Raw genomic sequence first — 27,254 nt, forward strand, 5'->3', positions numbered from 1 at the left:
ATTCACAGACTATCTTCAAATGAATGGCTATTAACATTCCCATTGTAGATCAATTTATGCTCCCCATATTCTCTTACCCTCTTGGTAGACTTTATGACTCCACAATCCATCAGCCTCTTTTCCCTGACCTGCAGCATTTTACACAGGTTGCAGAAGACCAGCATCTTAAAAGATTTTCTTGTAATCTACTTCAAAAACTTTTGTTGTAGTCACATAACCGGTCTCAAGCTCCGAGTTAATGTAAACTCCTAGCTGGTGTGTAAATTGTGCAACTACCCGATAAAAAAAAATAAAAAAAATACCACTGGTCAAATAATACATCACCACAGAGCGCTCTCATCAAGTGAGGCAAAATGACTGCTCAAGGTATTCTTGCGCGCCTTTTCTTTCAGACAACCCTTTTTAAAGTCATGGTTCTTCAGTGTAAACAACAGATAAGGAGACTGGCACCAAGTGAAAAGTAATTTATTTAATTAGAAAACTACACAAGGCATCAAAAATTCTTAATATACAAAAAGTGGCAGCAAAAAAGATATGTATAGTAAAAGTCACGTGCTGCAAAAAGCAGGCCTCTGAACAGAATGTTTTACATAAACAGGTATCCCTCGAATCTACAGCCTGTCCTCTGTGGTGCAGCATCCACGAATACACATCCTGACCCTTCGTGGTGTAACATCTGCGTACAACTTTCCTCCTTAGCCCGTGCAAGTATTCCACATGTGGTCAATCTGGCGGTCTAGGCTTTAAGGAGGGCTCAGTATTCAAGTCCAGTGAAGCACTTCCGAATTAAAACCTTAATTTAATTACAAAAGAAATTGACAATGTTTATTTAACATTAGGATCCTGGAACTTTTTTTTTTGCTCATTAACTGGACTGGTTTCAAAGGCTCAAGCACTAGACAGCAGATTAAGGCAGACGGAGGGGTTCATGATCACATGTTGGCAGCACAGCAGGTCACAAGTAAACCAGCTTTCCAAAGCTGGTTGCCTACAGCCCCAGAATAAGTTGCCCACAGCACTGATGGCTTTGCCAAAAACAAATGAAAAGCAAGAGGATACCCACTAAAGTTAGCGCTGGAGAGCTTTCTTACAGAGTTTGGTTAATGTGACAAACCTTGCTAGAAAGCCTTAAATTCTGGAATGTATCAACTTGGAATTTCACCATGTGTAAGCAGGTAATTGAAGTTCTGCATATGGAGAAACCTACGGTAGACAAGCCCATACTTCAAAATTTGCAACCGGTCAACAAAGTGTCATTTGACACTAATAAGGCAACGGACAGGTGAAATGACCCAGAAATTTGGGGTACTTTTCACAAGATAAGTTGCCTATAAAATGGCTTTGAGTTGTGCGTTTCTACGGTTTACTAAGAAAGCAGCAACTGCACTTTCCATTTTTGGGTTTTGTTTCTCAGAAACAATTGGCATCCAGCTGGTGGTTGACTCAAAGGCTGCCTCTGATGCGGCACCTTTTCCCACACCAGCTTTCTTCCTCCATTTAGCACACACCAAATGTTTGTGAACTAAGGAAATTTTGCAGCAGACAATTCATAAATTCCCCAGAAAGGCCACTGTTTCCCAGCACACACCGCTGGAAGGCTTGTGGTACTCTGGTAAAGTAGAGTCCGCGTGGTCTACACCCACGCCTTATGACAAACCGAATAAGCCACTTAGAACTGCTGGACGATGAGTTTCTTCTTCAAGTCGTGGTTGAAGCGGTTCATCTTGAACAACTCGCTGTCGTAGAAGGCAGACAGGTTGTGAATGTTTATCTGGCGAGCCTAAAAAGCAGGGGAAATAAAAGGTGATTACCTGAAATAAATAAAAGCTGGGCGCATGCTTGGGTTGTGTAGAAACAAAACATGCAGAAGTTAATTTCATCTTACAACAGGAAAGGTCACATAGCACTTTCAGTCCATGTGTGAGTGTAGATGCCTACAAGGGTCGCTGAACAAGCCATTCTCCTATTGTTAGTATTATTGCAGTAATTCAACATAAACCAATCAAGAACATCAAAATAGTAGATAGCTGCCAAACTTTGATTTAATGAAGAATGAAACCCCAGTATCCAGGCTGCATAATTTAAGAATCATTAGGTTTCAGACAATTTTACCTCCCTAAAAAGTCTGCTATATTAAGTATGTAGGTCAGGGATTTTAAACAGATTGCTTCAAGATGACTCCCAAACTGCAGTTCCTATTTGTTTTCATCACAGGCACTTCTTGTCATCATGAAATGTTTATGAACTGGTCTCTCCGGAGGAGGTGCCTGGATCCCTCCTCTCATGAGGTGGTGCTCAATAATCAAAAACTGGCATTAAACAGTGCTAAAATTTGGTGCCTGTACTATAGAGCCTGGTACCGAGGGCTAGATCAGAAGTTTAGGGCCCTGTGTCAGCGTTCTAGGCAAGAGCTGCAGACGAGAGGCTAGAACGAGGGAGGGGGTCATTAAAAACTAGTAGGGCCGCCTTCTACAGAAGGCCCAAAACTATTAGAACTTTCAGCTCCCCAATGATAAGATGTTCTAAATTAAAAAGGGAGAAACAGAGGCAAACACTAGACTTTTGGAGCAGAAGGCTTAGCCATTAGCTGTCCCGAGTCACTTCATAGTCCTCAATGGAGCCCCCAACATTCCAATGTTCTAATATAATTATTTTACCATCCAAGATGGTGTTTCCAGAAAAAAAGCATCAGAGGGTAGATAGGAATGCAAATTCTTTATCGGTGAAACCAACATGCAAAGATGTTAACTTATTACCTTGGGTTACATGGGAGGTGGTAAAATGTGTACAGAATAGCGGCACAAAGCCCTACCTTATCCACCAGGTCCTTCTCTGGTACTTCGATCGTGTCCTGCTGGGCTCCATAGCGGTTCCTCTGGTACGTCACCTGCTCGGCCACCAGCTGCTTCAGGATAAACAGCAGCAGCTCATTGTTGTCACGTCTGAACGCCAAGTAGCGGGAAAACGTCTGCGTGAAACAGGGTACAAAGCGTTAAAGATGCTGATTAACACCACTGGGGTCTTGCAAATTATCAACCTCAATACATTGCTCCCAGGTACTTCTCTGTACCAGCAGATTTCAATGAGTTGGTTTAATGCTCATTCCATTAGCAGCCAACAAAAGATATCACCCCCTTTGCACATTTAAATCCATATCTAGGGTAACTATTAACATGAAGGTTTGTACCACCACTTTGAAGTATTAGAGAGCTCAAGGGTAAGGATGGTCAGAAGATGCTTGCCTAAGTTGGCCAATAATATATAGATTCAATTTTTTCGTTATTAAAGATGGAACACGCCACATAGGAACTTCAGAAGTTGGTGCCCGCCAACTCATCTCCCAGTAGATGTCTCTCAAGCATCCGCCCTAAACTTTTGACAACTCATAAGTGGGGATGATAATCTTGCCAACTTTTACTACCCTCTTTACACCTACAACACCAATCTCCTTTGCTAACATCTCCCGTTAGCATCAATCACGCATATGACTGTCTTCAGGTGATTTGACAATGGATGGTCTTCGGTGTTGAACTCAAGACACATGGAACACTGCTAATTCCACCCTCTGCTTCTGAACCCATTTCCTTCACTTAATTCTATTTACTTCCCCCTTAGCATTACTTTCTCCCTCACGACTAGGCATCTTAGTGGAAATGTCAACCCTTGTAATCACATGGAATCTAGTTCTCAGGTCTCAAATTCCATACAGCTGAAGGCACTGGGCATATTAATCTGGACTATTGCAACAGCTTACATTTAGGGACCGTGCACGTGTGTATACATATATACACCTACATATTGAAAATGTCACTTACCCAGTGTACATCTGTTCGTGGCATCAGTCGCAGTAGATTCGCATGTTTTGCAATAGCTCGCCATCTGGTGTTGGGCCGGAGTGTTACAAGTTGTTTTTCTTCGAAGAAGTCTTTCGAGTCACGGGACCGAGTGACTCCTCCTTTTGTCTCCATTGCGCATGGGCGTCGACTCCATCTTCGATTGTTTTTCCCCGCAGAGGGTGAGGTAGGAGTTGAATTGTAGTAATAGTGCCCATGCAATGGAGTGACTAAGTATGCACCTATTTAAGGTTGAGATGATACATATATAAATAATTGAAGGTAACTTCCAAACTGCTACAGGCTCCCGGGGAGGCGGGTGGGCACATGCGAATCTACTGCGACTGATGCCACGAACAGATGTACACTGGGTAAGTGACATTTTCAGTTCGATGGCATCTGTCGCTGTAGATACGCATGTTTTGCATAGACTAGTAAGCAGTTATCTCCCCAAAAGCGGTGGATCAGCCTGTAGGAGTGGAAGTAGTCTGAAATAATGTTCTTAGTACGGCTTGACCTACTGTGGCTTGTTGTGCGGATAACACGTCTACACAGTAGTGCTTGGTGAATGTGTGAGGCGTAGACCATGTGGCTGCCTTACATATTTCTTGCATTTGGATGTTTCCTAGAAAGGCCATGGTAGCACCTTTCTTTCTGGTTGAGTGTGCCCTTGGTGTAATGGGCAGCTGTCGTTTAGCTTTAAGGTAGCAGATTTGGATGCATTTAACTATCCATCTGGCTATACCTTGTTTTGATACTGGGTTTCCTGCATGAGGTTTTTGAAATGCAATAAATAGTTGTTTAGTCTTTCTGATGTTTTTTGTTCTGTCAATGTAATACATCAATGCTCTTTTGACATCTAATGTATGTAGTGCCCTTTCAGCTACGGTATCTGGCTGTGGAAAGAACACTGGAAGTTCCACTGTTTGATTTAGATGGAACGGTGAAATAACCTTTGGCAAAAATTTAGGATTGGTCCTTAGGACGACCTTATTCTTGTGTAGTTGTATAAAAGGTTCCTGTATTGTAAACGCTTGAATCTCGCTTACTCTTCTTAGGGAAGTAATGGCGATGAGAAATGCCACCTTCCAGGTTAGGAACTGTATGTTGCAGGAGTGCATGGGTTCAAAAGGTGGACCCATAAGTCTAGTTAGGACAACATTTAGGTTCCATGAAGGAACAGGAGGTGTTCTTGGTGGTATAATTCTCCTGAGGCCCTCCATGAATGCTTTAATGACTGGTATCTTATATAGGGAAGTTGAATAGGTAGTCTGCAGGTATGCAGATATTGCTGCAAGGTGTATTTTAATGGAAGAGAAAGCCAGGTTAGATTTTTGTAAGTGAAGCAAGTAACCCACTACATGTTCTGGAGTTGTGTGTAATGGTTGTATTTGATTAATATGGCAGTAGCAAACAAACCTCTTTGATTTACTTGCATAGCAGTGCCTGGTGGATGGCCTTCTGGCTTGTTTTATGACTTCCATACATTCTTGGGTAAGTTGTAAGTGCCCGAATTCTAGGATTTCAGGAGCCAGATTGCTAGATTCAGCGATGCTGGATCTGGGTGTCTGATGTTTTTGTTGTGCTGTGTCAACAGATCTGGCCTGTTGGGCAATTTGATGCAGGGTACTACTGATAGGTCTAGCAGCGTTGTGTACCAGGGTTGCCTTGCCCAAGTTGGTGCTATCAATATGAGTTTGAGTTTGTTTTGACTGAGTTTGTTTACCAGGTAAGGAAGGAGAGTGAGAGGAGGAAAAGCGTAAGCAAATATCCCTGACCAGTTCATCCATAGGGCATTGCCTTGGGACTGTTTGTGTGGGTATCTGGATGCGAAGTGTTGGCATTTTGCGTTCTCCCTTGTCGCAAACAAGTCTATCTGAGGTGTTCCCCAGAGTTTGAAATAAGTGTTCAGGATTTGGGGGTGAATTTCCCATTTGTGGACCTGTTGGTGATCTCGAGAGAGATTGTCTGCGAGTTGATTTTGGATCCCTGGTATAAATTGTGCTATTAGGCGAATTTGGTTGTGAATTGCCCAACGCCAAATCTTTTGTGCTAGCAGGCTTAACTGCGTGGAGTGCGTCCCCCCTTGCTTGTTTAGATAATACATTGTTGTCATGTTGTCTGTTTTGACGAGAATGTATTTGTGAACTATGATTGGTTGGAAAGCTTTTAGTGCTTGAAAAACTGCTAGAAGTTCTAGGTGATTTATATGCAGTTTTGTTTGATGTACGTTCCATTGTCCTTGTATGCTGTGTTGATCGAGGTGTGCTCCCCACCCTGTCATGGAAGCATCTGTTGTTATTACGTATTGTGGCACTGGGTCTTGGAAAGGCCGCCCTTTGTTTAAATTTATGTTGTTCCACCACAGAAGCGAGAGGTAAGTTTGGCGGTCTATTAACACCAGATCTAGAAGGTGACCCTGTGCTTGTGACCATTGTGATGCTAGGCACTGTTGTAAGGGCCTCATGTGCAGTCTTGCGTTTGGGACAATGGCTATGCATGAAGACATCATGCCTAGGAGTTGTAGTACCATCTTTGCGTGTATTCTTTGTGTTGGATACATGCGTTGTATGATGGTGTTGAAATTTCGAATTCTTTGTGGACTTGGAGTGGCTACTCCTTTTGATGTGTCTATTATGGCTCCTAGGTATTGTTGTACCTTGCGCGGCAGAATTTTGGATTTTGTGAAATTGACGGTGAACCCTAGTTTGAAGAGGGTTTGTATGATATGATTTGTGTGATTTGAGCACTGTATTAACGAATGGGCCTTGATTAGCCAGTCGTCTAGATATGGGAACACATGTATTTGCTGCCTTCTTATGTGTGCAGCGACTACCGCTAGACACTTGGTAAAGACTCTTGGTGCGGTAGTTAATCCGAAAGGCAGTACCTTGAATTGGTAATGTATTCCCTTGAATACAAACCTTAGGTATTTCCTGTGCGATGGGTGTATTGGTATATGGAAATAAGCATCCTTGAGGTCTAAAGTTGCCGTGTAGTTTTAGCAATGGCAATACTTCTTGTAGTGTGACCATGTGAGTGGTCTGATTTGATGAAAGTGTTCACTACTCTGAGGTCTAGGATTGGTCTCAGCGTTTTGTCCTTCTTTGGTATCAGAAAGTACAGTGAGTAAACTCCTGTGTTTATTTGTGTGTTTGGCACTAATTCGATTGCATTCTTTTGCAATAGTGCCTGCACTTCTATCTCCAGGAGATTGGAATGGTGTGTTGTCAAATTTTGTGCTTTTGGTGGTATGTTTGGAGGGAATTGTAGAAATTCTATGCAATAACCATGTTGGATAATTGCTAGAACCCAAGTGTCTGTAGTGATTTCCTCCCATGCTTTGTAATAATGACTTATTCTTCCCCCCACTGGTGTTGTGTGGAGGGGGTGAGTGACATGTGAGTCACTGTTTAGTAGTAGGGGTTTTGGGGCTCTGAAATCTTCCTCTATTTCTAGGGAATTGCCCTCCTCTATATTGTCCCCGAAAACCTCCTCTATACTGTCCCTGGTAACTGGACGGTGTTGCTTGTGAGGTGCTGGCTTGTGTGCTCTGACCCCGAAACCCCCCTCGAAAGGGTGTTTTACGGAATGTGCTGTAATTCCCTCTGCTCTGCGGGGAGTAGAGTGCGCCCATGGCTTTGGCAGTGTCCGTATCTTTTTTGAGTTTCTCAATCGCTGTGTCCACTTCTGGACCGAACAGTTCTTTTTCATTAAAAGGCATATTGAGAACTGCTTGTTGAATCTCTGGTTTAAATCCAGACGTTCGGAGCCATGCATGCCTTCTGACAGTTACAGATGTATTAATTGTCCGTGCAGCTGTATCTGCTGCGTCCATGGAGGAGCGGATCTGGTTGTTGGAAATGGTCTGTCCCTCCTCAACCACTTGTTTTGCCCTATTTTGTAAGTCCTTGGGCAGATGTTCAATGAGATGTTGCATCTCGTCCCAGTGGGCTCTGTCATAGCGCGCAAGTAGTGCCTGGGAGTTCGCGATGCGCCACTGGTTTGCAGCTTGTGCTGCGACTCTTTTACCAGCTGCATCGAACTTGCGGCTTTCTTTATCTGGGGGTGGTGCATCTCCAGATGTGTGAGAGTTGGCCCTTTTCCTAGCTGCTCCTACAACGACAGAGTCTGGTGGCAGCTGTGTAGTGATGAAAACCGGGTCTGTAGGAGGCGCCTTATACTTTTTTTCCACCCTTGGTGTGATTGCCCTACTTTTGACCGGCTCCTTAAAGATTTCTTTTGCGTGCCGGAGCATACCAGGGAGCATAGGCAGGCTTTGGTATGAGCTGTGGGTGGAGGAGAGTGTGTTGAATAAAAAATCATCCTCGACCTGTTCTGAGTGGAGGCTTACGTTGTGAAATTGTGCTGCTCTAGCCACCACTTGAGAATATGCGGTGCTGTCTTCTGGTGGAGATGGCTTCGTAGGGTATGCCTCCGGACTGTTATCGGACACTGGGGCGTCGTATAGGTCCCATGCGTCTTGATCTTGGTCACCCTGGCTTATGGTGGTGTGAGCTGGGGAGTGTGATGGAGTTCGTGCTGGTGAGACGTTAAGCACGGGCGGAGGAGAGGGTGGTGGGGTAACTCTTTTCACCACTTTTGGTTGTGGTGTCTGTTCAGTTTGGAACTCCAACCTTCTCTTTCTTCTAATGGGGGGGAAGGGTGCTTATTTTTCCTGTCCCCTGCTGTATGAAGATACGCTTTTGCGTATGGTCCACATCAGTTGATTGTAGCTCTTCCTCAAACCTATGCTTTTGCATTTGGGAGGTTAGCGAGTGCTCTTCTGTATAAGAGCCTGAAGCTGGGTCGCTTGCAGTTTGTTTCGGCACCGAAACCTTGTCTGCGTTTTTTTTCGGCTCCGAGGTGACTTTTTTCTTTTTCGGGGCCGAAACCTCTCGGCGTCGATCTTCGGTGCCGCTGTCTCGGCGTCGAGCCGTGTCCACACCGGCATCTCGGTGTCGAGGCTTGTCTCCAGCACTTTCTCGGTCCCGAGAAGGCTGCGTGCCAGTGTCTCGACCGGAGTCGGACGATCTCGGCACTGTTTGGGCCTTTTTTGGTGCCGACGGTCGGTCACCGAATTTATGGGTGGAGCCATGGCCTGATGGCAGTGGCGTCCCCTGGGCCTTGTAAATTTTCCTCTGTGTGGTTTTCGACGTCTTACTCACGGTTTGTGTATCGTCGAATCCTTCGGAGTCCGATTCTTGGATCGAGAAGGTACCTTCCTCTTCCTGCTCCTCGAACTCTCGGTGGGCTGTCGGCGCGGACGCCATCTGAAGTCTTCTGGCTTGCCGGTCTCGGAGTGTCTTTCGGGACCGGAACGCACGACAGGCCTCACAGGTGTCTTCACTGTGCTCAGGTGACAGGCACAGGTTACAGACCAAGTGTTGGTCTGTATAGGGGTATTTATTGTGGCATTTGGGGCAGAAACGGAACGGGGTCCATTCCATCGGCGTTCTTCAGCACGCGGTCGGGCCGACCAGGCCCCGACGGGGGATCGAAAAACTACCCCGAAGGGCACCGGAGCTCTTCGATCTTCGATGCGGTGTTGAATCTAAGTACGCCGATCCCGAACGCAACAATACTGACGAAAATCTTCCGAAATTAGCTAATTTTACGTTCCGAAACTCGGAGCGACAGGAACACGTCCGAACCCGATGGCGGAAAAAAAACAATCGAAGATGGAGTCGACGCCCATGCGCAATGGAGACAAAAGGAGGAGTCACTCGGTCCCGTGACTCGAAAGACTTCTTCGAAGAAAAACAACTTGTAACACTCCGGCCCAACACCAGATGGCGAGCTATTGCAAAACATGCGTATCTACAGCGACCGATGCCATCGAACATAATATTTACCTACACATATATACACACATATATACACATACACATCCCTTTTAGAATAAATTAATGTGATGCTTTGCTGGACTAGATGAAAAGAATTGTCAAAGTGGCAAAACACATCCCCATACTACCATGCCAGCATACTGACCTACTGTATGTATGTATGTGTGTGTGTGTGTGTGTGTGTGATATCCATCCCACCAGATATTTACCATCTGCCATGCAGAACTTGCTGGTTATGCCCAATCCCCATGTGCAATACCCAGTTTCGATTTCCAAGCCTTTGTTTCCATTCAGTGGAATTCATGAGTCCCACTGCCCTCTGCACCCCCACCCCTCTCTACTCCTGTGATTTAATAAACAAAACAATTGCTCTGGATTTACTAATTTAGAAAACACAAATTGGAGGAGAGTTGGACACTGCCCATCTAATAGAAATTTCAGAAGTATGGGTCAGATTCAGAAGTAGATCAGATGCTGCGTTTTGCTCGTCTCACGAGCTGTGCATCAAAGGTCTGTGTGAGCTCACGGCAGCCTTTTCCCCTAGAGAAGTTAAGTATTTCTTTTTTTCATGAGCAACAAGATATAGATTTTAAGGTCAACATCTATAGAGTATTAATAGCTTCCAAGTCAACACTTGAAACAGTGTGATCTTTAAAAGATATCCTGTCATTTGTGACTGATTAGTGGAAGACTGGAGACTGACTACAGGATCTGTTAACAGACCTGTAGACATTCATTGACTGGTCTTTGCTATCAGGCCTTACACTGCGCCTATTGGCGTTTAACAACCAAACTCCTATTCGTTCTCAGCCCCATACGTCAAGCGTGGCAGCCCCTCATGAAGACAGAATCTGATCAGCTAGTCTTTTGCATCAGCACCTACTCACCTTGCGCATGCTTCTCATGACGCTGAACTTCTGGGTATCTATGAAGCTCTCCAGCATCACGCGGATGGCCATGTTCACGTCGTCCTCCACCACATAGTCCCGCAGGTGCATGCGGGCATGCGCCTCAGCCATCCTGATCATGGACTCGATGTGACGCACCGTGATGGGGATACTACCCGTGGCCTAAGAAAGGGGGAGAAAAGGCCAGTCAGGCGAATCCACAGATACCACAAAGGTGACCTCGCATTAGAGGACTATAGCCTGGTAATCCAACAGACAGCTGCATTCAAATGAGCAAAAGCACAGCCCAGGTAGGCACCAGCATCTCTTCCTCTAGGAGGACATCTTGCATTAACTGCTGCTGGCCCGCACACCTCAACATAATGTGTAATCTCAGAGCTTAAGAAACACACAAGTATAGCTTTTCCTATACCGATTTATTATGCAAGGTTCTGCAATACTGCAGCAGTAACAAGCATTGTTGCATAGTGATTCAGTGACACTTCGACCATAAAGTGCATGGGGCCATTAGGATTCAGCAACACAGCAACTATTGCGCTATGCACTGTCAAGTCAGCAACACTGCAGCCATTCTGTATAGCGTAATGCAGTGCACAGTGGAGCAATGCACGTATACAAATGTACAGCATCTAAGCGAAACTGTATTGTGCACTGGAAACATGTACGATCGTGGTGGAGACAATGGGGACAACTGTGTGGCCTAGCAAAAACATAAAACATTACATTTTGGTTGCACTGATCATTTTCAGTTTCATTAACTACAGCAATGCAGTCCCAACAGCACCCTGCCTACAAATCGGCCACAACGTGTGATGTCAATATGGAGCCACTTAAATTATTCATTTTTGCGGCAGGTGTGCTTTCCTCATTTGCCTCACAATCCATCATCTGCCGCATAATCGGAGGTTAACCCCCCAAAAAATATTTCTGGATCAAATCTTTGCCTACATAGTATTGCCTCGCTATTTTGTCTTTTTTTAACACGAACACAAAATGTGCGGCATTATGTCACTTAAGTTGGCCTTTCTTTCAACATACTTTAGTCAACCATAGCATAAACCTAAAACAACCAACGCCTCGCCAGGGTTCGCAAGCACTATATAAATACATGTACAGCCCTGCCACATAATTCCAGTGGCCCTGGATAATATCAGATATGTTCCAAAACATCAAACTCGAGCAAGTGGTCAGAACTACACCACACAAATTGTCTCGTAAGAAAGAGTGATGCTATGGCAAGTCCTATATGGTCCTTTTTTTAAATAATTCAACATTTAGGGCCCATTGTCCCTTTCTTGTAAAGAAGAATGGGTAACATTTATAAACAAACATTGGAAACAAATCTGAACTGCATAACACTGCATCCTTTATCGCCAACTTTAAAATTCACAACCTCAACCAAAAACTCTCCTGGCCAACTTTTGATGCGGTAATTCCCTCCAAAGAAGAGACTTTATTTAGTAAAGGAACTAACCCAATCACCTGGAATGAGCAGTGAAACCACAAACCGCCCATCACACTCCCCTCGCCACTGTCACCCTTCAAATACAATATATGATGAAAGAACCTCAGCCTAAACGTTCGGTCAGAGCCATCTGTCACTGGCTCTTCTGATGGCTGTTCGCTAATTCAGTCTTCAGCCCCGACATCAGGCACAAAAAGCTTCCATGGTCTAAGCCCGGGGTTCTGCTTCTAGGGCACCTGTTCTTTCACACCTCAGCTGTGCCATCTGCTTTCTCCTTGGGATCCCGACATGCGCAAAAGAGTGAACCACAACAAACCCAAAAAGCTGCAGCTAGGCGAACCAACGTGATCAGACACAACTACTTTCAAGGCCCTGGTACCGACTTCCGGTCACGCCTGTCCAGCCTTTCAAGGGACATGACCTATTTTATAGGATCCTCGGGCTCCAGCATCTAAGGTGGACCCCCCTCAGCTCTAGAATACCTTAAGTGCTACATCTCCCGCCCCCTTTTAAACAGCATGATTTGGCAGGAAAGCACCCTTTGCACAGACGGCCTTGAACAGGTGAACTAACGTCAAGAAGAACAAGCAACCGTGTAAAATTCAGAAGGGCTGTTAGAAACAATTCCAACCGGTCAATAAAATAGAAAACTGCAGAAGCTGCGACTCCACCATTTCTGCTTCATACTAAATGCAATATGGCGCTAGGCCGTGCACAACTGGGACACACAATCCTCCGACAGTACCAAATCCCACATTCACTGAATCATGCAAAACATATGTGAGTAGATTACCAAAAAAAAAAAAGGCCTTCATGCTTCTCAAAGGATGGGAAAACGCAAGCTATTTAAATGACAACACAACAGATGTAAACTCCGATATCCGCGTGAAGCACGAGAGGATCTTATTACAATCTGAAGATACTGTTAGCAGGGGAGAACGAAGTTAAGGGACCGACTAGCCCAAACAAACGTAGATATTACGAACTGGCGCCATCTACTGGTTTTCCGGTTGCATAGCATGTAAACTATTGAAATCCATTACCGCGGCGAAGCTGGAAATTCATTGAAGGAAATGTCTTATTCAACATTGAAGTAGAAAGCTGAACGTTTTTTAGCGCACTGATGAAGCAATAACTACTGTATATATATATATATATATATATATATATATATATATATATATATATATATATATATATATATATATATTTTTTTTTTTAACAGGCCCAAGACATATTGAAGAGGGCTCAAGGTGTATTAAATCCAGGAACGTGCATAAAGACTACGAATCAAAAATTCGAGATAGCAACAAAAACTACAACGTTAAAAAACAAGTAATGCTCTCTTAAGACCCGAGGGACTGGCTCACACCAGACACTGGTGCACAAACATCATACTGCTGTGACCACTATAAAGCCACAAAGTGTGCAACAATAGAAATTATTACAGAAGGGTTCCTACACCGCAGCAAAGCTGGACCGTGAAACGAATACTAGATCACTATTTTGCTTGGAAATCATTTTAGGTGTTTGAGATTATTAAAAAATTCTAGTTCATAAAACAATTTGCTTAAAAGGGAGCAAAGTGGTTTTGCACTATTTATCGTAGATTTTTGCTAAAAGTTTAGATCATTCATACTAGAATGGATTTTTTTCCCCTCCATGTACAATATAAGCAGTAAAAATAGTTTGAAATCTACTTGTTAGGGTCACCGTCCGTCATCCTACAGAGCCACAGACCCACACCCGTTTATTATTATAGCTAGCCCTAAAGTCTGTAAAGGTTCCAAAAGTGACCCTAACACATGAAGGCAAACTGAGGAAGCTTGCAGTTTTTACAATGTAACATTCACAACGTTTTAAAGCTTTTTTTCTTACCTAATCCTTTAGCTTCTCAGTGTGACAAATCTTACATTGCAAAAATCTCTCATTTTTATTTGAAACCCCATTTATTACTCCCAAACTTTTTCACAATCTGGAAGTAAAATGCTTTAGCCCCCTCCCCCCCCCCCCCCCCCCCGCTAAAACAAAAACCCGAAGGGTATTTTGGGCCCTAGTTCTGGGAAGCTAAGATAGTCCTTTAATGCTTTAATGTCTAGGAAGGGGGAATACACTCTCCCTAATTAAATTATCACAATACGCACAAGCATCCCCGCCTGATACTTAATATTGAATATAAGGTTTCATCCTCTAAAAGGCACCCTGCTGACAAGATAAAGTTTCTTCTTTTGAGATGAACATGGACCAGAACACACAAAAGTGGTCCACCACACCAACACACGCCTGAAGACCAGCTCACCATGGACTCCTTCCTGAGGTCACTGTACATCCGGGCCACTTTGTCCTGGTCCATCTGGTTGAGCTTGGGGTGCACCTTCTCCTTTGCGTAGATAATGTACTTCTTCAGCACCTCCTGTGGAATCGGCTCCACGCCGTAGGTGTTCGGCAGGACGATCTCCTCCGCGCCAGCATTCACAGCCTCCTTGCTGCTGGGATGGTGCTTGATGTGGCTGCCGACCACAAACCTCGCCAGCATCTCATCCTGAGGGCACAGATATGAACGCTTTAAACAGACTACACTTCAGTCAAGAACAACCTGCAAAATCAAGCTGTGAGCAGCGGCACTAGCAAATGGATATATACTTAACATTCCTAAATAGGTGGAGCTTCATTTAACAATATATATATATATATATTTATCATTTTACAATATATTGATTTCTCATTTTACAATACATTAATTTCTCTTCAACAATATAAAAGCAGAACCAGAATATTCTTCGATGACTCACTTTTCCTACATATGCTAGTTTGAAATAAACGTAAAACCATGGTATCAAACAAAGTGATATAATCAGTGTGCATATAGAAAGGATATATACAGCCAGAACTATAAGGAACACGTTGGAATCAGTGCATTTCTCAAATGGCTGCAAAGTGTGGTACAATCAACCATTTATGTGCGAACTGCAATACGAATCCAGTGCAATCTCATTTTACACTCAAATTGTGCGTGAATAGCCTTGATTGAGATAAACTCCACCGCAAACAGCAAATTAGTCTTTGACAATACATGACAGGCCAAGGGACACAGAAAACCATGCCCCATCAAAGCTAAACTTACTTTAAGTGTTTGTGATACAGCAATCTTGTCTTTTTGAATATTTAAAGCCTCATGACCAACCTTTCAAGAAGACCAACCCCTCCATAATAGGAATCGTCAGTTTTTCTATACTTCCCCTATATGTTACAAATGTTTATATTACTTAAAACAGTCTTAAGAACGGTGCTCACAAATGTAAAAGTGACTCAAACCAACTCTAGCATCCAGGGAGGTTAAGCGTTTCTGTCACTAGTCACACAAACTTGTGATGTACTTCCGGCCATCTCGTACCTGCACAGGGTCCACGGTGTCTCTCACCACGCACAGAATGTCGAATCGGGAGACAATGGGCTCTGTTAGGTCAACATTTTCCGAGAAGGTAAGGGATGGGTCATAGCGTCCACCTAGGAAGGAAAAATAAACTTTGAAAAATCCATCCTGTTTTTATTTAGGGTGCTTGCTCCAGTACTTATGATTATGCCTCAAGAGGCAACTGGCACACCACCCTTTTTTAGGAAGTAAGTTGGAGGACAGACTTGGGTACCTGGGATCTAATTTTAAAACAACATTGGTCAACCCACTGCTTTTTCAACATTTTGGCTGTTCCAGTGCCATTTACTGCTCCAAGATTGTACACATCCTGAAGAGGTTAAAAAAAGGAACACTAATGTAAAAGTGCGCAAAGCACATTTAAACAAAGGAAAGAGCAACTTTGCAGCCACCAGGCCATTTAAAAAAAAAAAAAAAAAAGTGAAAACACTTTTTTAAAGACTGCCACTGAGGGATAGTGAAATAACATAAGAGGGCTTTGGCAGGGGAGATAAAAAAAAAATACATTAAAAAAATAAACAAGTAGGCCTCAGGGAGCTACTGACGAGGTGGGCTAAAGGAAGGAGGGCGGGAGCAACACAAAGCCCGGGTGGTAGGGGAGCACCACACACAAAGGAGAGAGCTAGAAAACACATGCACTCAGAAAATAAGCAGGAGGGGGATACGAGTCATCCAGTCAAAAGGAATGTAAAAGCAGCAAAGCTCAAGCACAGAAAAAAAAAAAAAAAACTGAAGCTAAGCCATTGAAAAGGAAGCAAATAAAAGCGCGAGACAAGAAAGCCGGCTAATGGTAAGCAACCTACTGGCTCAAAGCCAGTTTTCCGTATAATCAGCAGAGTCTTTCAACAACCGACAGCTAAAAGCTGTGTGTGCGCGAGCCCTGAAAGAGAGGAATTCTATCACAGGACCGGAGGCGAGGATTATGCAGATCTTTCTTCACTTTTTATTAAACAGCAAGTTCAAAGTCAAACAGAACAAAAAACTACAAGTTCCATGAGCCCGCCGCCATGGTAACGAGTATCCAATGAGGTGCACTCCTTCATGTTGGTATAAATATCCCGAAATGCGTCACACTTCCTCTTTCTTCACTGCTGCGAGTCAGATAAGTGCCTTTTTCTGCCTCCGGTTAGAAGTTTGTTTGTTGGCTCGCGTTACTGCTTCAATTGTGTTTTCCGTGTATTTAATTGTTATAGCAACGTTCGTTGCTACGAGCGGTCCGGAACAGACGTTTCCGCTCGAGCGTTTCATTTTCTGTTTCGCCCTCGGCGTGTTTAAATACGCGTCGGACCCACCAGAGGGCGCGCGCGCTGCGTTTTTCAGCGTCAGAGAGCGTGTTACTCTCAGCTCTCGGCGCTCGCACCTCGCGTTTGTTATTTTCTTTAAGAATTGAGGGTTTTTACCTCAGTAGCACGTTTTCGTGCCTCTGGTGCAGTTTTTTCCCTACCTGTGACACCCGTTTGGGTAAGGATTACCCCATTGGGAAGGCATTATTTCTTGACTTTACTTGAGTGACAGAGAGGGTAGGGATTTACCCTATATATTATATATATTTTTGTTGGGTGTATACTCTGTCCAGTCCTCATTATGCAATCCTCTCAAGTGAATGAACCTTTTACCAACATGTCCCCAGGTGAGGGTCCCTCTCACCGTACCCTTCCCCCTGGGGTGGACGCTTTATTTTCACAGGCTATTTCTCACGCTTTAGCCCCTCTTAGGGATACTGTAGCTAAACTTACTGAACAGGTGTCCAGGGGTACGGGCATGTTTGGTGTGACGGGAGCGGAGGGTGATTCCTCTACCCTTTCGGCTCCCAGGAAAACGCGCAAGCGCGACGCGGGGCACCTGGAGGATGGTGAGTTTTTATCCAACCCCAAGAGTGCGCGCGCGCATAAGCGCTTACCCTCCCGGGAGGGCCGTTTGCCCGGGGTAATGGGTGACATGCTTCACCACCTATGGAACCCTGATTTGGGATCCCCTAAAGGCTTCATGGGAGGTTCAGATGAGGACTCATCATCTTTGGATGACGACTCAGGTCGCCCTTGGCGTCCTGGTGCTACCCTACCAGATCCTTCGGATCACGGCGATTCTGACTCCGATATGTTTGAACCGGAGGGTATCTACCATCCGCGTTCCTCGGAGTGACGTCCAGACCACAAGGTAGCTGAATATGTCGCCAGCAAAATTAGGCAACCTCTGGACAAAGAGGTGCGAGCTCGTCTACGGGCGGAGTGCCCACGCCCGTCTTTATCGGATAAGGTCGCTTTTACACCTGACATTGACCCTAAAATGTGTACGTTTTTTGCCAAGTATACCAAGGATCCCAAAAAAAGGGATTGATCGCTCCTGGAGGGCATGCCAAGATAAACTTCTTGATGTGTTAGGTCCCCTCACACAGATTATTCAATTAGCGGAGCGTGCCAAGCAAGAAAACACTCTCCTTCAGACAGACATCATAGCAGGATGGGCTCAGAGAGCTGTTTGTCTCCGGGGCAACGCGAACTGTGCCATCTCTGCAGAAAGACGCAGGTCTTTATTGATCAAAATCGACCCCAAGTTAGGGGAACTGTCTAACTCAGAGGCAGGGGCTGTTGCCCAAGGCAATTTATTTGGCGTCCCTTTTGTGAAAGAGTTAGGAAAATTTGTGGCTACTTTTTCAGCTTTGGATAAAAGCACAATCTTTAATCTTCCTAGGGTTTCTAGTGGATTCCCGATCGGCGTCTCTCAGTCTCCCGACGACGAAGATTTCCAAGATAAAGAAGGAACTGAGAAAAGTCCTTCGACGAGACCAGATTTCACTACGTCAGTTAGCCAGAGTGGTCGGCCTGCTTTCCTCTTCGATTCAGGCCATTTTTCCTGGTCCCCTACACTACAAAGCCCTGCAACGCTTGAAAGCGTTTCACCTTCGCCGAGGGGTGACGTACTCCGAGCTGATCTCCCTGTCTCAGGAGGCAAGGACGGAGTTGTTTTGGTGGCTGGACCACATGGAGGCATGGAATGGCAGGGCCATTTTTGGAGCAGCCCCGGATCTGGTGATCGAGTCAGACGCCAGTCGCCAGGGATGGGGGGCTCGTTGCGGGGACATCTCGTTCGGGGGTCGCTGTACCCCGCAGGAACTAACCATGCATATCAACTGCCTGGAGCTCCTGGCGGGATCATTTGCGATCAAATCTCTCACGAGAGACAAAGTCTCATGTGTAGTTCTACGGATGGACAATGTATCGGCAGTACAATACATAAATCGTCTAGGGGGGACAAGATCAAGAGCCCTAGCGGAACTAGCGAAAGATTTTTGGCATTTTTGCCTTCAACACCAAATCTCAGTCACAGCAGAGTATCTTCCGGGTTCCCAGAATATCTGGGCAGACTGGAATTCTCGGTTTCTCCAGGATCCCAGCGATTGGCGACTACATCACTCGGTTTTTCAGGCGATCATGGATCGTTGGGGTCCCTGCTCAGTGGATCTCTTTGCGTCTCGTTGGAATGCTCAGCTTCCCCTATACTTCAGCTGGCGTCCGGATCCGGGAGCGGCGGCAGTAGATGCGTTTCTCCAACATTGGGGGACCCTTCAGGGTTATGCTTTTCCCCAGTTTCTTCTTATCCCGTGGGTTGCTGCTCAAGTTCGCCGCCAAGAGGCGACGGTGATTCTAATAACCCCCTGGTGGAGGTCACAGGCGTGGTTCCTGACTCTGCTGGAACTCTCGTGCGAATGTCCTCTTCGCCTCCCGGATTTTCCCTCAATACTCCTGGATCCGTCGGGTTTCTGTCACCCTCTAGTCCTTCTAGGTCATCTTTCCCTCATAGCTTGGAAGATTTCCGGCATCGTTGGCAAGACAACCGACTTTCGCAGGAAGCTAATGACTTCATCGCACAGGCCTGGGCCCCTGGTACATGCAAACGATATAGATCAGCATGGAATAGATGGTCTCGTTGGTGTGTGGGCAAACACTGCGATCCCATGGGGGCCAGTATTACCGACATCATCAATTTCCTTGCAGAATTAGCAAAATCCGGCTAGGCGTATCGCACGATCAATTCTTTTCGTTCGGCCATCTCCGCGGGCCACCCTCCCCTGAACAATCTCCCGATCGGGGAGCATCCCTGGATATGTAAACTTCTTAAGGGTATTAGACTCTCCAGACCTCCACAACCCAGATATTCGGAGCTCTGGGATGTGGACTTAGTTCTTAATCTTTTATCCTCTTGGCGGGACAACCAGTATTGGTCGACGAAAGAATTGTCGGCCAAATTAGCCATGCTTCTCTGCCGCATTTCCTGTAAGCGAGTGTCAGATATCAGAGCACTGGATGTTTCCGCTCGAGTCTTTACTCCAGAAGGAGTCACGTTTACTATTGCAAGGAGGACAAAGACTAATACCAGGTCGGTATCCTATCCCGCTTTTCCTGATTCCCCGAAACTATCTGTGTTTAGATGTCTCAAAGTCTATGAGGAAGTGACCAGTTCTTGTAGACCTCCAGGTGAGAATCAATTGTTGATTTCTATAAAGAGACCGTTCAAGGCGGTTTCTTCTCCTTCCATTGCCAGATGGATTCAATGGATTCTCTCTGAGGCAGGAATAGATATTCAAGTTTTTGGCGCCCATTCTACTCGGGGAGATATGGCTTCTAAAGCCATACAAGTGGGGGGCGGATTAGAGGACATCATGCATGCTGCTGATTGGTCTTCAGATTCTACTTTTAAGAAGTTTTACTTTAAACCAATTCATGAAGCAGCCGCACTAGTGGTGAGTAAGCTTTGAACTTGCATAATCCTCGCCTCCGGTCCTGTGATAGAATACAAAATTTCCTAGCTATCGTGAAGGAAAGTTTCAATTCTATTAAGGACACGGAGGCGAGGATTATCCCACCCACATACATTACGCTGGTATGTTCCCTCCCGATTACATCTATCTGCGTAGCAAGGTAGTATACTTGCGTTTATACCTTTATTTATTGTTATTCTGCTCATATTCTAATTTACATTAGGCAGCACTTGATTCAGATGTATTTACATTTTATATTTAAATGTATGTTAAGGTTCATGACTTTATTGCCTTCGGTATGTTTCTGTGTTCTATTGGATTAGCATCTAATTATACCTCTTTTGTAGGTTTCGAAACTACAACCAATTGACTCTACCAGGATTCCTTCCGCAGTGAAGTCGAGGAAGTGTGACGCATTTCGGGATATTTATACCAACATGAAGGAGTGCACCTCATTGGATACTCGTTACCATGGCGGCGGGCTCATGGAACTTGTAGTTTTTTGTTCTGTTTGACTTTGAACTTGCTGTTTAATAAAAAGTGAAGAAAGATCTGCATAATCCTCGCCTCCGTGTCCTTAATAGAATTGAAACTTTCCTTCACGATAGCTAGGAAATTTCGTATTCTGGCCAAGTGTTAATATTTAAGATGGAGACCTCTTCCCATTAGCAGCATCCCCACTAGAAAAATGTGGTGTGCATTATGCAAATATGATAAATCAATTCTGTCACTCAGCTTTAATCACTTATGTAAAAAAAAATAAAAAAAAATCTTCAGTTAAGGTTAAAGAGCGAAGAGCTAATTGCAGAAAACCATTTTCAAATATGCTTTATGCCAAGAGCAATGTATACACAATCACGCTCATTACTTGCGTATCTTACCGATGGGGTTGGAAGCAGCTATGATGGTACAGCGCGCCTGCAACGATGTGACTATGCCAGCTTTAGAGATGGAGATGCTTTGCTGTTCCATGGCTTCATGGATGCTGGTCCTGTCCTGGTCGTTCATCTGCAAGACACAGCAAGTGGAAAAAGATGACGACAAGCAAGGCAGAAGGCAAGGAAAGCAAGCATAGACAGGATTTTAAGTCAGCTTCAACCTTATGCGGTATTCATGATGAAATACGTGACAACAATGTGTTTAACAAATAACGAGGCTTACCTTGTCAAACTCGTCAATTAAGCAAACACCTCTGTCCGCCAGCACCAAAGCTCCTGCCTCCAGAGTCCACTCCTTACTGACTGGGTGTCTCTGGACATAGGCAGTCAGACCGACGGCGGAGGCGCCCTGGCCAGTAGTGAAGACCGCGCGACTAGATACTTTCTCCACGTATTTCAAGAACTGGGACTTGGCTGTGCCAGGATCTCCACAGAGGAGAACATTGAGGTCACCACGGACCTTGTGCTTGCCACCTGTAGAGAGCAGGGAAACTGTTAGTGTGAGAGCCACACTGAAGGCTGAAACAGTTTGTTGTCTACAGCAGTGGTTCTTTACCCTTTGCGGATCCCCACCTAATCATTACTGAAATCCTGAGACCCCCCACTGAGTCATTATTGGAAGCTGAGGACCCCCGACTCAAAGAAATTTCTACGATATGAACTTCAGAACAATGCCCAAAAATACAAAAACGAGTATACAGCGAACACATGCTCAAATATTGAAATATTTTGCTCAATTCACAATGAAATATAGAAAGTTTTTGCATTTTCAATGTTACGCCTATTTCTATATACTGTATTCATTTAAATGTATTAATTTTAATACAAATTCAATTTGTAAAAGTCGCGGACCAGAGAGTAGGCTTCGGACCACAGGTTAAGAACCACCTGTCTAGAGGACAGTGACAAAAATGTAAGTTCAGTCCTTTAATTTATCTGACCATTGGTTTAAACGAGCAAACAGTCGACAAGACTACAATTCAGCATAAAGAGGTAGAAAATATTTCCATTCATAGAATGTGGAAAACCTGAACAAATCCCTTCTAATGGGTCCCAATGAGCAGAACATATCTGGTTTTTTAATGTCTGACAGCTTGTCTAAATCCCTGTTGATTCACTGCTTGCACACAACAACAACAAAAAAAACAGTTAGCTGCCTTTACTCGCATGCATCTCTCTCTCACTCACCAACTATACAGCTGATCTACCTAGGCAACCAATATTGCTCCAAGCACTTCATGATTCTTGCTCAGAACTTTAAATCATACTTATTTTTGAGGGTGTCCCCACCAGGACATTCATTTTCACCCAGTGTGCAGTAGACTCAAATGCGATATAGGAGATGGGAATGTGAAATTAACAAAAAATTAACAGCCGGAATTACCTGGATTTTTAGCCTCTCCTCCAAACAAGGCCAATGAGAGACCTCGCTTGATGTCTTCATGGCCATAAATAGACGGAGCAATGCTGGCAAAAATCTGTAAGGCAAGACAGACACTATCAGCACACCTGAGAACTTCCATGCAATTTAGGAGATGGTATATAAACAAGGTACCACCTTGAAAGGTAAACTGTCAAATATTTTCAATCACAATACAATAAGGGTCCGCTTCGAAGTACGAATAATTTTGCATATTTTTGATTTATAGTTCTACCGCCATTTTTGACTTCAAGAAAAAAGTAAATAATATGGTCTATCCAAGGTCTTCAATCTGGGCAGTATGTTATTGTGCACTTGACTAGGACATTAACATTGATGATTACGCTCCTATTACACAAACTTCCTTAAAAATATAGCACCACACTAGAACCTGGATTTTGGATCACACCAGTCTGGAGATGGATCACATGGTAAGGACCTAAACTGATACTTGTGCATATTAAGACAAGTTAGGCCATTTTTTGTGGTCATCAGCAACTGTAAAGATTTTGTCGACCCAATCCATTGAGTAATTTCAAGCGTACTCACTCTTTCACCGATCCTCTCGTCTTTGGAGAGCGACACAATGTTCTTCACATCCTCATCAGTCAGCTCCCCTACGGCCAGTTTGTCATCTCTCTTCGTGATGTGGTTTGCCATGATAACAGTGGCAAACACTGGGAAACCGTTAGCAGTATTAAGGGAGCCATCATAATTATTGTGGTAGATTCCCGTCAGTTCCTTTAATAAGAGAAAAAGGAGACATGATGTACGCGCTTGTAGTGGCCGCGGAGAGTTGATAGACATGCTCAGGATAAGAGTATCTAAGGGCATGCATTTTCAGTGCCTGGTCAGAAGCTATGCACATTCACATGCAAGACTACTGCCACATTCTGTGGGATACCACCAACCTAATCTTTTACAAACACTCCATTTCCAATATTTGTAACGCGCGTGGTAATAGGCTTTTGGAAAAGTCAATCAACGTATTTATATAGCGCAGTATCAAACGGAGAGCGCGTCCAGGCGCTGCTGTCGCTGACTGTCTCATCAGTCGAACAGCCATGCCTCGAGTCCAGTCACTATCCAATGAAAGACAGCATCAGGGACAATTCTATGACAGTTAAAGCTGATAATTCAGAGGATCCTATATACATGCATACTGTCTAGCCAGATCCCGTGCACACATCTATCTAAAGAGCAAGCAACATTAAGCTGATTGGGTTGTGAGCGAAAATGGAATATGCTCTTAGAACAAGTCTCCACCGGCTGGCAGTTCACTTACTATTTCATCTCCTGGCTTGCAGCTGTCCACCAAATCAGAAAGCAGAATGGCATCCTTGGAGCGGGGCAGTCTTCCGGCTGCCACCTTACCAGGGCTCTCCTGGATGGTAATGCGTTGATAGTTCTGGTACACAGTCTAAAAGAGGCAATCGAATTTTCAGAAGTTAATAAAACAGCAAACACTGAGTGCCCAGAAACAGAATGTGAAGGCAAATAAATAGAACAAGGTCCATGAAGTCTGCTTAAATTGTCAATAACCTAACTTCACACTATTTTAAAGTAATACGCAAAGAAATCAACTGAAATGTAGTTGCTTAGGATGGGCAAGAACAAAGGATCTATACAAGTAAAAATCTCCCTTTGTTCTTAATAGTTAAACAGCCTCAAAGAGCACGATTGAGCTACTTTCGTGTTTTTCTCTGTCGTGGACCTTTGGTTTTAAGATCTAGCATTTCACTACTATCATGTGATTGTTATTTTACTTTGTAATCTGGAGTTTAAGGCCCACATGTAAAAAGTTTTGAAACAACTAGTAACAGGATTGGAAGAAGGGGTGAAACAAGTAATCCCAAGGCAGGTGCATAGGGAGATTATGCTGGTGGGTGGGGTGAATCCTTTGTTAGCTAGCTAAAAGCCTAAAGATGTTGATTTAAGAGAAGGACCTGTCTCTGCAGGGTAGGTGAAAACATTGACATTTATATTTGTACTTTCCAGGTATATGTTTATCGTGAGTGGCAAGGAGAGAGCAGAGAAAGAACAACGAGGAACTGCAGATTAAACGAGCTAGAAAAAAATGGCAGAAACCCAAATGTTTTTTTGTTAATCCATTGGATAATGTCAGAAGGTGGTTCCAGAATTCGGCAGCTTAAAGGAAAACTTTAAAATGTAGAGGCGTGGAGGCCTAGTACCAAACATGCAAACAAGTGAAAATAGCATATTTTAAACTCTTGATACGAGTTAAAATCCTAGCAACTGCTTTTCTCGTTCACTACAAGCTTGTGCAATAAAACAAGATGAAAAATCAATGATCAGAGTCACTAGAAACGAAGTGAAAATGTATAAAACTGGCAAAATCATTTCAGATGATGAAACTTGACTGGCAACTGACCTGACCTATCTAGTTAGCTCAGAAGCTTGCATCTAGAAAGACAGCCTATGCTACAGCATAGAGGCTGGTGTAATCAATCCCTCAATATTACACGATGAAGGATTACCGAGTACTGTAAATGTTATTTTACATGGCTTAAGTAGTTCTGGCCCAACTACTGATGGATGGCTTCGAGACAAGACCATAGCTTACTGTGGCACAGGATACCTACACTAGACCCAACTGGGAGAAAAAAAAAAAAAAAAAAAAAAAAAAACACACACACAAACTGGGGTTACTTTTCCTCCCTCTTATATGACATTCCAGTTCTTGCTGAACTCTTGGAGGACGACAGAGATACATATGGTTGATCCAGACTGTTCTATAATGAGCACACAAAAAAAACCTATCCACAGCAATGCAGTTCAAGTACCTGCGGCTGAGATTAATTTAAGCATCCAACTCATGGCATCTTTTTTCTCAATGTGAGGGATTATTAAAAGATTTGTGCAACAGGCCTTTTTACACAAAATACAAACATATTTAAAGATAACAATGATTTTAGGCAACTGGTGGGATATTAAACCGGAGTAATGTGAAGGTCGTAGTAAAATTTGGCAAATTAGCCTTTATTTACCATGGTTTCCAATTTATGCATCATTTTAGGATGCAAAAGGTCAAGTAAAGTTTCATTAAAATGTGCAGCTGTTACCTGCCGTGGAGGTTTTCCTGCAACATCTACAAGCCACTATAATTGTTTTTTTTTATAAGAAAGCATACTAAAAGAGGAAGTAGTAGTTGTAATTGATGCGTTCCCCCTACTAATCCCAACACTGAGGTTGCATCTGCATTCCAACCAGCACTGCAAAATGAAAGCAAACTTTGGAAACAGCCTTACCTCCTCCATGTTGATTTCAAAGGGTCCAAGTGACTGACACTCCGGACAGGAGCCTGGCTTCACCTCCTGATTTTGAGACTGGAAGAAGGGGCCCATAATGAAGTTACATTTGGTACAGTTGTACTTCACCATGCTGAGCTGAGGCAAGACCCCTGTGCAGCTGGTGATGACCCCACTGGTCCGGATAAGCTGATTCAGATGAAGCTGCCTGTGGACATCAGACATAACAGTAAGTGCAAGATAACAGGCTTGGACAAACATCTGTTTATAAACATAATGGCACAAGGTAACCATTCAGCAGATTACCTGCCAATATGGAAATGACCCAAAACCTATATAACTTCTTAACTTACCTCAATGAGCGCAGCTCCTCCACGAGAGGTAAGTGAGATATGCGAACATGAATCTCACGCGCAATGCGGTCGTACTTGGGGAACTTGGCAAGGACCACTTCCTTGGCTGCTTCATCAAAGATTTTCAGCATCTCAGCGGGCGCTTCGGGCAGAAAGTAAGCCAATACGTGCTCACGGGCAGCCAAGTCTTCGTAGTTCACCACCAGGCTTTCCTTATTTTCTAGGGAGAGCCAAGACTACACACTTAGAGTTAATCATGGCAAGAATGTTGACAAAGAAAGTACAATGCTGGATCCCAGGTGTCACATTCCTTACCAACCCAGATTATGAACGATGGAACTACAAGCATGAGAAGTACTCACAACACAGCTACTGAGTCAAGAGTTTTAGACCAATCCAAGGATTACCTTTGCACATGTCGTTGATCTTCTCCTTGAACACATTGTGCCCATGCTCGTCAACATGGGTCCTCAGGAAGTTCTTGAAGCGATGGTAAATTTCCAGTCTTGTTGCTGCCATAACTACCCACTCCCGCACCGAGTGGCCCTTCATGTCCTCCAGGTTCTCGATGCTCTCAATCATCTCCTCATCCTCCTCTTCTGCAGTTCCCTCTGCGGCCCTTTCAGCCATACGCCTCTTCCTCGCTGGTCTGTCTTCTTCCTCGTCTTCACTGTCTACACAGGAAAATGAAAGAATAAAATATAAGAGTTCCACAGAAGTCTAATGTAACCAATGGGCAACTTCCATGGGGTAGAACAGAGCCTGAACATGATATCTTATGCCTTGTTCTGTTTTCTCTATCCTAAAAAGCAACAAAGTAACTGCTATAGCGCTCTCAGGTGTAGAACTATTCCATTAACTCAGGCGAGGTGGGAGCGGATCCTGCAGTCACAATTTGGCTGATTTATGCAATGCACGTGGCCCAAGGTCATCCAGCCTGCTCATCTTGAAGCCTCCAGACCACAAGACACTGAAGGCAGATCAGGAGACAGCTCAACCACTAAGGTGGTGATCTGCTTCCAGACAAGTA

At 44.2% G+C, this 27,254-nt stretch overlaps 1 protein-coding gene across 1 annotated transcript in view; it reads right to left on the reverse strand.

The window, feature by feature from the left end:
• Window positions 1-449: 449 nt before the first annotated feature.
• Window positions 450-27,254, reverse strand: part of MCM2 (minichromosome maintenance complex component 2) — a 30,975-nt gene continuing 4,170 nt past the window's right edge. Inside the window, exons 4-16 of the mRNA XM_069206260.1 lie at window positions 26,632-26,898; window positions 26,225-26,444; window positions 25,872-26,079; window positions 23,888-24,022; window positions 23,152-23,343; window positions 22,567-22,660; window positions 21,406-21,656; window positions 21,126-21,252; window positions 15,447-15,559; window positions 14,352-14,594; window positions 10,567-10,749; window positions 2,813-2,968; window positions 450-1,780 (exon numbers count right to left, since the gene is read on the reverse strand). Of these exons, the coding sequence (XP_069062361.1) occupies window positions 1,670-1,780; window positions 2,813-2,968; window positions 10,567-10,749; window positions 14,352-14,594; window positions 15,447-15,559; window positions 21,126-21,252; window positions 21,406-21,656; window positions 22,567-22,660; window positions 23,152-23,343; window positions 23,888-24,022; window positions 25,872-26,079; window positions 26,225-26,444; window positions 26,632-26,898 (2,300 nt within the window). The 3' untranslated portion in view covers window positions 450-1,669. The remainder of the gene's footprint in view (window positions 1,781-2,812; window positions 2,969-10,566; window positions 10,750-14,351; window positions 14,595-15,446; window positions 15,560-21,125; window positions 21,253-21,405; window positions 21,657-22,566; window positions 22,661-23,151; window positions 23,344-23,887; window positions 24,023-25,871; window positions 26,080-26,224; window positions 26,445-26,631; window positions 26,899-27,254) is intronic.

Source organism: Pleurodeles waltl, chromosome 9 (genome assembly GCF_031143425.1).
Source record: "Pleurodeles waltl isolate 20211129_DDA chromosome 9, aPleWal1.hap1.20221129, whole genome shotgun sequence".
NCBI lineage: Eukaryota > Metazoa > Chordata > Amphibia > Caudata > Salamandridae > Pleurodeles > Pleurodeles waltl.